The sequence below is a fragment of the Vicugna pacos genome, chromosome 6, assembly GCF_048564905.1.
Source record: "Vicugna pacos chromosome 6, VicPac4, whole genome shotgun sequence".
In the NCBI taxonomy this organism is placed as follows: domain Eukaryota; kingdom Metazoa; phylum Chordata; class Mammalia; order Artiodactyla; family Camelidae; genus Vicugna; species Vicugna pacos.
The window spans coordinates 23,355,291-23,368,013 of record NC_132992.1 but is presented as its reverse complement, the minus strand read 5'-3'; the positions used below and the strand labels follow the sequence as shown (position 1 = coordinate 23,368,013).

General features: G+C 37.2%; 1 protein-coding gene and 1 pseudogene across 2 annotated transcripts in view; one reads left to right on the top strand and one right to left on the bottom strand.

Annotated features, from left to right (window-relative positions):
* Positions 1 to 12,649, top strand: part of RAD51 (RAD51 recombinase) — a 28,113-nt gene extending 15,464 nt beyond the window's left edge. The window contains exons 6-10 of one of the 2 annotated variants that reach the window (XM_006201651.4): positions 2,034 to 2,128; positions 9,876 to 9,989; positions 10,338 to 10,467; positions 10,687 to 10,808; positions 11,264 to 12,649. In XM_006201651.4, the coding sequence (XP_006201713.1) occupies positions 2,034 to 2,128; positions 9,876 to 9,989; positions 10,338 to 10,467; positions 10,687 to 10,808; positions 11,264 to 11,387 (585 nt within the window). In that variant the 3' untranslated portion in view covers positions 11,388 to 12,649. The remainder of the gene's footprint in view (positions 1 to 2,033; positions 2,129 to 9,875; positions 9,990 to 10,337; positions 10,468 to 10,686; positions 10,809 to 11,263) is intronic. The other variant, XM_072962662.1, reaches the window with a different exon arrangement.
* LOC140696826 (mitochondrial pyruvate carrier 2 pseudogene) lies at positions 2,918 to 5,840 on the bottom strand (annotated as a pseudogene).
* Positions 12,650 to 12,723: the final 74 nt, after the last annotated feature.

The window sequence follows — 12,723 nt, the reverse complement described above, 5'->3', positions numbered from 1 at the left end:
CTAGAGTAATTTAAAAATTCTGAGAAGACAATTTAAGTACCAATTTTAAATGCGCATGCCCTTGACAAAATGTCTCATAGAACTTCTCAAATAGTCAAGGATAAATGTACAAAGAAGTTACACCACAGCATTATGAAATGGTGGGAGTTCACAAGAACCTGCATCACTACAAAATAGGAAGAAGACTTAAATTTTGGTACTAAAGCAGTTTATTAAAAGTAGCTACCTTAGTGGTGCCCCAGCCCAGTAACACAAGATGGCTGCGGTGGCACTAAAAGGGTGAGGCAGAGGAGACAGAATGTGATGGGGTGCAGAGCAGGGAGTCCACCCCCTTGTGACTGGCCCAACAGTACACTGTGACTGTGTCCATTTCTCCACCGTCAGTCTACCAATGCCCTGCCCAACCACGCAAGGCCTCCCTTCTGCCCAGTGAGATCTATTTAGCTAGAAAAGCTCACTCTCAAGTTTGCACTAAAGATACCAGAAAGATGAAAGAAGGGAGAATCTCATTCATCTTAATTTCTGGGGACTTAGCCCCCTGAGTATCAAGATTTTCTCCTCCCAAACTGAGGCAGCTTCTGCTTTCTGTCCTTTTGGCCAGTGGTTCCAAACTAAGACCCACTTTTGTTATATATGTATCCTTTGCTCCTTCCATGGATTCCTGTGATTGGAAAGATTATCTGCCAACCTTTTCCCTTTTCCGAATTAACAAAGCTTTCTGTAATTGAGTATATGCTAAAATCAGTGCCCTAGAGATGGAGGATATTGTAAGTCTTCTAAGGACTTTCTATATGTCTGGCACTGTGTTAAACACTTTACATGAATTGTCTAATCTTCAGAACAGTGCCGTAGGTAGGTTTTATTTACATTTTACAGAAAAGGAAACAGAATTAGTATTCTCAGGGTCACATAGTGTCAGAATCACATGTATAAAAAGTGTTTGTATTGGACAGAGGGTATAGTTCAATGGTAGAGCAGGATGCAAAAGGTCCTGGGGTTCAATCCCCGGTACCTCCATTACAAAAAATGTGTCTATATAAAAATGAATGGAAAATGATCTGGAATCTTGATTACTCGAGGGAGATGGGAGTGAAGAGCTTTCAATTTTTACTCTACTTATTTCTGCATGGTTTGAATTTTTTAATACAAGCATGTAGTACTTTTATAATTTTGAAAAAAAATTTTTTCTCAGAAATAGAAGACGAAAATTTGCTGCTACCAGGCACTTAATGTAAACTGTCCTAAGAGGTTTTCCTCAGAATTTATAGATGAATTAGACTCCAAAGTAGATTTCAAAGGTGGGAACTACCCTTTAGCGACATTCATTTAAAATTTGTATAACTCAAGGGTACCTGGCGTGGAATCAGTAGCCAAAACAGAAATTTCTCTGAGCAGCACGTGAGACAGTTTTCATGGCATTCCTCCATTTTCTTTCCTTTTTTTAAACTCTTACTTTCTATTATTTTTCCTTTTCCTACTTTTGTTTATTTTTAACATCTTTATGTACTACTGGGGCAAACACCCTTTTTATTCTTTAATACTTTAAACGTGCATGGGATGCCCCTGGGGTACTGTCAGTTGCCTTTAGTAACCCTGAAGAATGAACTCTGCTCAGTAAAGTGAGGTGTAAGCATAGTCTAGATATGCTAAAATTAATTGGATATTAGATCAGAGTCTTACTTATTAAAGGTAAATCTTCCTAATACATGTTATCTTAAGAGAATCAGTCTTGTGTTGGTGTAGTCATAGAATTAAAAAAAAAAAAAAAGGAATTTTATCACCTTCTTTGGTCAATTTTTCCAAGCAGTCCAACTCTGGGCAGACTCTAGCCTCAAATGTGGGACACAGTGAGCTTCATATTTCCTACTAGTTGTATTTCTATCAAAAGGGAATGCCTCCTCCCTACTTCTGATTGTCACTTTAAAATGTTTTTTCCTTTGGCTTTATTGGGGGTGGGGAAATTATAGGCCCATCATGAGGGGTTTCATCAGTTATATCAGAAGTACAGTCATTTCCGTTCTTTTTCTCTCTAGCTTCCCATTGACCGAGGGGGAGGTGAAGGAAAGGCCATGTACATTGACACCGAGGGTACCTTTAGGCCAGAACGGCTGCTGGCTGTGGCTGAGAGGTAGGTTACTGGATTGGATGAGAGAAATATGGCTCCATCTGTCACTGTTGATTGCTAGGGTTAGTCTGGCTGAAGGGTGTCTCTTCTCTTATTGCCCCATATCCCAAAGTTGTATGTGTGTTTCAAAAGAGTAACCTTCCTTAGAGAAAAGCATTCTTCTTTAGTCAAAAATCTATGAGTTGCTGTCAGACTGGATAAAAAACAAGATCCAAATCTATGCTGCCTTTCAGAGAACCACTTTAGATTCAAAGACACAAGTTAGTTGAAAGTAAAAGGATGGAAAAAGATAACTGCATGCAAACTATAACCCATAAGAGACCTGAAGTGGCCATACTAATATCAGACAAGATAGACTTTAAGACCAAAAAAAAACAAGTAGAGGCAAAGAGGAACATTTTATAACTAAAAGCGCAGTACATCAGGAAAGTATAACAATTATAAACATATACACACCTAATAGAGCCCCAAATACATGAAACAAAAACTGATATAATTGAAGAGTGAAAGAGACAATTCAAGCATAATATTTGGAGACTAATGCCTCACTCTAAATTGTGGATAGAACGTTTATCAGATGTAGGGAACATCCACAAAAAACTTACAGCTAGCATCATTTTGGTGGTAAAAATCTGTTTTCTCCTTAAGATTGGAGATAAGGCACAGACCTCCACTCTCATCACTTATATTTCACATTGTACTGAAAGTTGTAGCCAGTGCAGTCAGGCAAGAAAATGAAATAAAAGGCATCCAGATTGGAATGGAAGATGTAAAACTATCTTTATTCACCAATGACATGATCCTGTATATAGAAAATCCTTAGAAAGCTATACACACAAAAAACTACCAGAACTAAGTTAGTTCAGGGTTATAGGATGCAATCTTAATATGCAAAAGATCCATAGTATTTCCATATACTAGCAATGAACAATTCAAAAATTAAGAAAATAATTCCATTCACAGTAGCATCAAAAATAATACTTAGTAATAAATTTAACAGAAGTTCAAGACTTGTACACTGAAAACTAATTGCTGAGAAAAATTGAAGATTTACATAAATCCACATTCATGGATTAGAAGATGGAATATTAAAATGGTAATTCTCACTCAGATTGATCTACGAATTCAACACGTGCCTATTGAAATTCCACCAAGCTTTTTTCAGAAATTGACAAGGTGACTGTAAAATTTGTATAGAAATGTCAAGAACCCAGAATAGCCAAACCGTTGTTGGGGAGAAAAAGAACAAAACTGGAGGTCTCGGTCTTCCCAATTTTAAAACTTACTGTAAACAACAGTAATCCAGACAATGTGGTGCTGGCATAAGGATGGACTGTGGATCAATGGAACAGAATTGAGAGTTCAGAAATAAACAGTTTCATTTATAGTCATTTGATTTTGACAAAGGTGAAAGACAATTTAGTGGGAGAAATAAGTCTTCAATAAATGGTGCTAGTGTAGTTGGAGTTATCTATATGAATGATAGTCCTAAATATGAGCTAAAACTATAAAACTACTAGGAAAAAAACCAAGAAAAAATCTTTATGACCTTGTGGTACGCAAAGATTTCCTAGATACAACACCAAAAACACAGTCCATGAAAGAAAAAATTATAATAAAGTCAGTTTTTCATTTCATCAAAATTTAAAACTTCTGTGCTTCAAAGAGCACTATCAAGAAAGTTAAAAGACAACCCAAAGAATGTGAGCAAATATTTGCAATCACATACCTGATAAGGTTTTAGTATCCAGAATATATAAAGAACTCTTACAACCTGACAATAAAGACTACCAATTAAGAAATGGGCAAAAGACTTCTATAGACATTTCTTCAAAGCAGATATAAAATGGCCAGTAGGCACATGAAGAGATGCTCAACATTATTATTTAGGAGGAAATGCAAATTAAAACCACAGTGAGATACCATCACTAGAATGGCTATAATGAAAAAGATAGTAACAAGTGTTGGGGGGGGATATAAAGAAACTGGAACCCTCATACATTGCTGGTGAGAATGTAAAATGGTACAGAGTCAATTTGGAAAAAACAGTGTGGCAGTTAAAACATGACTTGCCATGTGACCCAGCAATTTCACTCTGGTTATGTACCCAAGAGATGTGAACACATGTCCACACAGACATGTTTCTGGATATTCACAGTATTGTTATAATAGCCAAAACCTGCATACAACCCAATTGTCCATCCACTGGTGAATGAATAAATAAAATGTGGTTTATCCATACAGTAGAATAGTATTCAACACTAAAAAGAAATGAAGACCGATACATGTTACAGCATGGATGAACACGCTAAATGATAGAACTAGACACAAAAGACCACATATGATTCCGTTTATATGAAATCTGGAAAGAATCTGTAGGGACGGTATATTAGTGGTTGCCTGGGGCAGGGAGCAGCAACAGGAAGTAACTGCAGATGGACCTAAGAAATCTGTTTCTGGGTGATGGAAATGTTCTAAAATTGGATTGTGAAAGTCATTGAATTTTACACTTAAAACAGGTCAATTTTATGGTATATAAGTTACACCTCAGTAAAGCTGGTAAAGAATTTTTGCATTTCTACATCCCCTAATACAGCTTTCACATAAGCCCTTAAAATTGTTTTACTTAGTTTTTCCTTGTTAGGGTCAGATGTGATCATTTGATCCCTACCACACATTTTACTGAAACCTAGTGATTAAATAGAATTTAATTGCATGTTGAGACGTCAGACTCATGTTGGAACCTGCCTGGCTAAGTTAAGAATTTTCTTTTCTAGTTTTTTAATTATAACTAGGTTCTCTTTCCCAGTTAACAATTTGAAGAATCCAAGCCATCAAATGTGCATCATTGAGGCATAAAATTGGGTTGGAACAATAATTGCAGCTCTTTACCTTTGCTTACAAAATCCCTATCAAGGAAAAAGAATTTCTCTCTCTCTCTCTCTCTTTTTTTTTATATGAGCAAGTATGATTTATTATGGACAAAGAGTAGAAAAATTTTACTAATATCCATAGATAAATTCCTTAAGTCATATGTGAAGAGGCAGTATTATTAAAAGTTTGCTTTATTTTTTCTGTTTAATTATGTACTATCTCCCAATTACAGTTAGATTTGTTTTATGCCTTCCAAACATTAGCACAGTTAGCATCACCTTATCAATAACCAAATAAATAATAAATCAAACTAGGTCCCAGTGCTTATGTCCACATCTAGATTGTTAGGGTGATGGAACTCTAATTTGTTTGCTTTAGCTTTTAATTCTTGGTTATATCTCCAAATACGAAAGATCTGAGAGGCTCCTGCTGCACTGACAAAGAAATTAACAGCAGGCTCCAGTTTTTTGGAATAATTACAAGTGAATATCTTGACCAAGTAAACCCTGTTGCCATCAAAACAGCCGGTTGAGCTGTGCTGAGTTTTTCTGCAGGTCTGGCCATGTCAGCCAATCCAGCACACACCAAGCCCCATTTCATAATTGGAGCCCAGAAAAACACTGTTCTGGGACCTGCTGGGTGGTTGTACAATGGCCTCAACTTCTTAGGCAGTAGGAGCTCCACTCTATTGAGGATCCGGTGGTAGGTGACCCTCAGGCCCCAGGTGCCGGCGGCTGACATTTCTGCCAAGTGACCATGGCAGCCGGGTTGGAGAGCGGCCCTGTGCTTGTCCCTGGCTGACAGTGAAGGACATCTCTTCGCCTTTCCCAGCCACAACATCTCACGTCCTCCTCTCCCCCAGGGTGCCCTTAAGAATTACTTCTTGCAGCCTGATCTTAGTTTCCTAAAGATGAGTGTAATAAAATGTATCTTCCTTTCCAAAGTTGTTTTTGGTGTTCAAGAGAAATCACACTTAGTTTTTTAGTGTGCTGTTTTATTAGTTGAAGAGTTCTTTTGGATAAAGTCATTAAGGTTTTGTCCAGTAACATAACTGAATGTTCAGATAGGATACATGGGATAGTAGAATGTTGGCTATGAGGACCAGGACTTCGTTTTCATCACTCAGTGTATCCCAAAGCCCTACAACAGAGCATTCAGTATTTGTTAATGAATTAATTAACATTTATTAATTAGAGTCATGTTTATGGCTTTGTCCACTAAAAGAAAAATGTTTAAGTAGAAATTTCATTAGTTCATTTTAACCACTCCTATCAGGAAAAATTTTTATAACTGAATTTCTATATATGTATATTGTATTTAAATTTATATTTCTGAGAAAGTTACAGGGCCTCCTTAAGCTAATTAATACCTAATTTTCTTTCAAAAAGGAACAACCCTCAGTGATTAATTTTTGCCGTGCCCTGTTGAAGAATATTAACCCACATTCAGGTGACTGTAGCTTGAGGGTTCCGAGACTGTCATCCTCAGTATAGCTATGTTAGCATCATCTGGGAAATTGTTTGAAATGCAAATTCTCGGTATCCACTCCAGACATACTGAATTAGAAACAGAGACTCTGAGGATGGGGTCCAGCAGTCTGTTTTAGTGAACTCCCTAGGTGATTGGGATGCTTGTTGAAGTCTGAGAACCATGGCCACAATTGCTAGCTACAGCATCCCTACGTTTTTTGAATGTTCTTTTAAATACCATGAGAGAGAACGACAGAACCCCCTTGAGGTGATAAAGCTGAGTTTTTCAAACTTACATGTTAAGAATCACTTGAGGTTTTTATTTTTTTTAATGAAAATTCCCATTAATTTTTTCTTCCAATTTTATTGATATAATTGACATACAGCACTGTGTAAGTTGTGTGTATATAGTTACTTTATTTTTTTATTAATATATAGTTGATTTACAATATTATTAATTTCAAGTGTACATTATTTTTATAGATTATACTCCATTTAAAGTTATTATAAAATATTGTCTATATGATCTGTGCTGTACAATATATCCTTGTAGCTTATTTATTTTATATATAGTAGTTTGCACCTTTATCTCATCTTACCCCTCCCCTACTGGTAACCACTAGTTCTCTATATCTTTGAGTCTTTTTCTGTTATGTGATATTCATTTGTTTGTTTTATTTTTTAGATTCCCAAAAAAGTGATAACATACAGTATTTGACTTATTTCACTAAGCATGATAGCCCCCAGGTCCATCCATGTTATTGCAAATGTCAACATTTCATTCTTTGTTACAGCTGAGTAGTATTCCATTTTATATACACACACCCACATCTTCTTTATCCATTCATCTGTTGTTGGCACTTAGGTTGCTTCCATATCTTGGCTCTTGTAAATAATGCTGCTATGAATATAGGGATGCATATATCTTTTCAAATGAATCTTCATTTTCTTAATATACATACTCAGGAGTGGAATTACTCATAGTTTTATTTTTAGGTTTTTGAGGAACCTCCATACTGTTTTCCATAATGGCTGCACCAATTTACATTCCCATCAACAGTGCATGCGGGTTCCCTTTTCTCCACATCCTTGCTAACACTTGTTTTCTTTTTGATAATAGCCATTCTAACAGGTCTGAAGTGATAGCTCATTGTGGTTTTGATTTGCATTTCTCTAGTGATTAGTGATGTTCAACATCTTTTCATGTGCCAGGTATTGGTTAAATACGCAAATTACCACGCCTCTTCCCTGAAAATTGTGATTCATTAAGTCTGGTTTAGGCCAAGGAATTTAACTTTTTCTTTTTACAAGTGTTCCAGATTATTCTTATCTTTAAGGAAGTATTGGAAACACCAAGAGAAGTTGCTTATTTCCAGCAAATTTTTTCCAAGTTGTGGGAATTGAAAATTTATGTGCTGCTTCTGGAGGAATGTAAGCACAGAGATCCCCATAGTCGTCTTTGTGAACTCTGCTGAGAGAAAAGCCAGGATGGATCTGTTTTTCTAGTAAATCATCCATATTGATGGCAATAGATAATCTCCATTCCTGATTGGTTATATCAATGTTTCTTGAGGCAAGACTAGACTTGTGTATTACAGTACTGAGGCCTCTTCAATCTTTTTTCTTTCTTATAGTCGTGATTTAAATACAGAAAATTTTATCTCCTTACTCCCATTTGGTCAGTATCCCAAGGTAAAACTCTATCCTCACTTCATCTCCTTATCTCCATGCCTAGACTCACCTAATTCATCATCATATTCACCTAATATCAGAGCTAAACTTCCAGTTGTGTTGATAATGGGGAAGAATAGCAGGTGAAATGTCCAGGAAAGTGCAAAGATGATGTGTGCCTAATATGACTCCATTGTAAGATGTGGAAAATTCATTTGGGTAGAGTGGGATCTCCTGTTATTGGGGGTTAGCTTATTGCAGTGTTATTTCAAGTGCTAGAACATTCTTTTGTTTTTCTATTCTTTTGGGTAGGAAAAATGAGAGGAAAACTATTTACTAAAACCAGGTCTCAAAAAATAGATTTGACACAGTGTATGCTTTTGTAATGATCAGAATCTCTACGTAGAATAGACTGCTTCTTTTAAAAGACTGATGTTATCATAAGCCTACAAACTTGGTTCTCAGGGAATAATAGCACATTGATTTTGTTTAAACAGATTATCTTTTGAACTATTACATAAGGGAGTCATTATACTCTTGGACTATGATGACTTTAGGTAATATTAAAATGAAAATACTGAGTTACAGTAATGTGATTCTCTTTTTGTTTGGGTTATGGATAAAAGCATCAACATTAATTCAGAATTTACTAAGTATTAAAAAATGTGCTAGATAAAAAGGCCTAGTCTTTTCCCTCAAGGAATTTGTAGTCTAGTAAAAGAATGACAGGTAGCTCCTCACGAGTGCCATAAAAAGGCCTAAATTAAGTTTTCTGAAAGTGCAGAAGAGGGAGAATCACGTCAATTTGAGAGGTGCAAGGAAGCTTTTATAAAAGTGCAGACACTCACAGAAGGGATAAGTCAAACTACCTTTGAAGAAATGGATCCCATTATGATACATTTAATGAAAATTTGTCTTGCTCCAACCACCTTGAGCATTCATGTTTTAGGTAGCAGTTACAAAGTTGAGAAAATACACATTGTTCTAAGAAAATAGAAGGTGTTTTCAAATGCAAAGGGAAAAAAATTATTGAGGTATAAGATGAATTAAGGTATCACTCATTTAGCCATAGTAGATACATGTTACATATTCTATTATAACTGTGAACTAGTTATGAGACAAAATATACTTATTTCTCTTAAACCTCTTAGAGTTTCAAGTCCTTGCTTAGAAGGTTTTATTCCTATATAACAACAGGTTTGGTTGGGTTTTGGGTTTGTTTGTTTGTTTGTTTTGTTTTTTTAGGAGGAGGTAACTAGGTTGGTTTGTTTGTTTAAATAGAGGTACTGGGGATTGAACCCAGGACCTCACGCATGCTAAGCAGGCACTCTACCACTGAGCTATGCCCTCCCCTCATAACAGCAGTTTATATGAATTTGTTTAATTGATCTTTGATTCGTTGTTTTTGTTTCAGTCCTGATGCTGTCATGCTGTCCTTTGTTTTCACAGGACAACATTGTTTCCTTATATTTGGAAATTTCTCATCCTAGTTCAGGTGTCCTCAAAGAATAGGTTTGATGTATTCTGAAGTCCTGCCAGGTAGCGCTACTCTACAGCCGCTGCTGCTGCCAGCCCTTTCTCTCTAGTTGGCCTGGGCTTCCTAATGGAAAGGGAATTACATTCTTTAGCCTTCTTACTACCACTTCTTACCTACCCATCCAGGTAATTTCATTGTTAGAGAGAAATTTCTCATCTGTCTTGAGTTCTGTGTGCAGCCTCAAAATGTTCTCTTCTAGATACGGCCTCTCTGGCAGTGATGTCCTGGACAATGTAGCTTATGCTCGAGGGTTCAACACAGACCACCAGACCCAGCTCCTTTATCAAGCATCAGCCATGATGGTAGAGTCCAGGTATGTGGTCAATAGAAGATACTGAATATATTCCCAGAGCCTTTACCCTGAATCTTTGGGTTGTGACCAGTTTGATAGTAGCTTGAATTAGAAATGGGGAGATTAAAGTTTTAGTTCCTATTTTGACACTCTTGGCTTTGTGGTTTAGGTCAAGTTACTGTTCAAATATGAAGCTGTAATCCACCTGAACTTGTTGGAGATTTTACTTTGCTATAGGGTAACTCAGAAATGGATGCTGTAAAAGTAAATAATATGTAACTATAAATACAAAATTTTAGGGTAGTGAGGGAGGTAGTAGAATCTGACATAGCCTAGAAACAGGCTTCAGAGAATCCATGTTCCCTGTAGGTATGCACTGCTAATTGTAGACAGTGCCACCGCCCTGTACAGAACAGACTATTCCGGTCGAGGTGAGCTTTCAGCCAGGCAAATGCACTTGGCCAGGTTTCTGCGGATGCTTCTGCGACTTGCTGATGAGGTAAGTTGTTGGGTAGGAACAGAAAATGCCTACTTTCAGGGGCCATGTGTTCTAGGAGACTTGCCCAGAGGCCAGGATACCAGGGTCTGGTATCATTAAGATATCAGTTAGATATAGAGAGACTTGAGTCATTCATTGCTTTGTGGGTGATAGGGGTGGCAGCAGTAAGGTTCTTGGAACGTATGACCACAAAAAATGCCTTTATCCTTTCCCTGTCAGTTTGGTGTAGCAGTGGTGATCACCAACCAGGTGGTAGCCCAGGTGGATGGAGCAGCCATGTTTGCTGCAGATCCTAAAAAACCTATTGGAGGAAATATCATTGCTCATGCCTCAACAACAAGGTAAAATGATGGGATAGATGGCTTTATCTTGGAATGTCATATTAACTGTGAAGTAGACATGAAGATAACATTTCCATTTAAACGCTGTAAAGGCTGCTGTTTTGTACTTAGATACAGGAGCCCTTGCTTAACTTAATTGTCATGCTCTGGTTAGAATAGGTGTTTGCTTTTAGTTCACGAAGGAAATAAAAGCCCTCAGATGTGGAAGAATGAATATGAAGAATTGATATGTCTCTCATTATTTAAAAAAAGTTGTTTCAGTATAAAAAGTCCACTGGAGGGTGAGCAAAACGGATTCCTCCAAATTGGAAGTGCCCTAAGGAATACAGAAAGATCCCCGAAGTCCTTCTAGGAAGTATATATGTCTAAAAAATTTTGAGATGTACCATGAGTAGTCAAGAATAGAGTTTTTAAAGTGTAATAACTTTGGTGCTCGGTTTGTGTCTTTGCCTCAGACTGTACCTGAGAAAAGGAAGAGGGGAAACCAGAATTTGCAAAATCTACGACTCTCCCTGTCTTCCTGAAGCTGAAGCCATGTTTGCTATCAATGCAGATGGAGTGGGAGATGCCAAAGACTGAATCCTTGTTTTTTTTTTTTTCTCCTTTGATAAACCTTAAGTGCTTCAGCATAATGGAGAGGACTGCTCCCTGGGGTTCTTCACAGGCCTCTTCCTGTTGTGACTGCCAGGAAAAGGCTTCCAGGAAAACAGCTATTATATCGGCTTTTCTTATGGTGTAAACACGAGACAGGTCAGTAGTCACATGCTGATCCGAAATGTTTATTCCTTCTAGAGTGTATTAATCTCTATGTGAATTCTTTGGTTTGGGGTGTAGGTATAAAGTACCTTTGACATCATAATGCCTTGGGGTTGACTCAGAACTAACTGCTGTCTACTGGACAATCTTGTGTCTCCAAGAGAACTAAACCTGGGGAGACCCGACTTCTCTGAATACTGTTGAAAAAAATGCCTGAGTTAAGTGGCATAGGGAGTGGGTCTCCTCACAGGTTTCGTTTTCTCTGTCAGTAAAACTGTTCAATCTGAAGCAGGTTTTTAAGTTTGTGTGTTTCAATTATCTTAGATAAGAATTTGTTTTTAGATAAGGGGTACTGAGTAGTCTGCTGGGCCATGAGCCCTTCACCATCTACTCGGTTTTTTAATACTAAGAGCAATTCAAGATGGTTCTGGAATCTTAAACATTTCAGAAGCTCTTTAAGTAAGTAGGTTCAATGTGGGACTGCTAATCAAGTAGTTACTTGCAGTGAATGTACTGTTTATAGGAGTTATTCTGGTACAAGCTGAATATTTCAAGATACAGCCTTCATGATATTGTTTTGGCACTGGGTATGGGTGATCAGCTTCTATTGCTTTAAAACTGAAAATGTAAAAGGGAAATCCCACATTCAGATGATTCAGTTTATTCTCCTTCAACCTAATAGAGAAAGAATATCGCAAGATATTCTGGCTTTCTTGTTCCTGTGTTTTGATTCTGTAAGTTTTGTATTGTATAGGTCTGGTACTCGCCCAGATTATTCCACTGCAGGGGTTTGAGATACTCCTTCTCCTTCAAACTTCTACTCAGGGTAGGTTTTAACCAACTCTTCCAGTTTCAAACGCCCTCTCAGCTAGTACTGGGAGGAGAGGCAGTACAGATCTCTGTTGCCTGTGTTGACCCTACTATATATGTATGGAGGTAGGAAGACAATTTAATGTAGCTTTGTTTTAAAAACAGTTCTGTTCCTTGACTTTAAAGAACAGAGTACCTCCTAGGTATTCTTTCATTTTTACACCACAAAACAAACCTGGGATGACATAATAAAACCATAGTGACAGATTCTGGAACGGACTTGCTTCTTCTATAAAAGCATCTTAACCTTTCTTTCAGTCCTGCAGGGTATTTAATTGACTTTGACCTA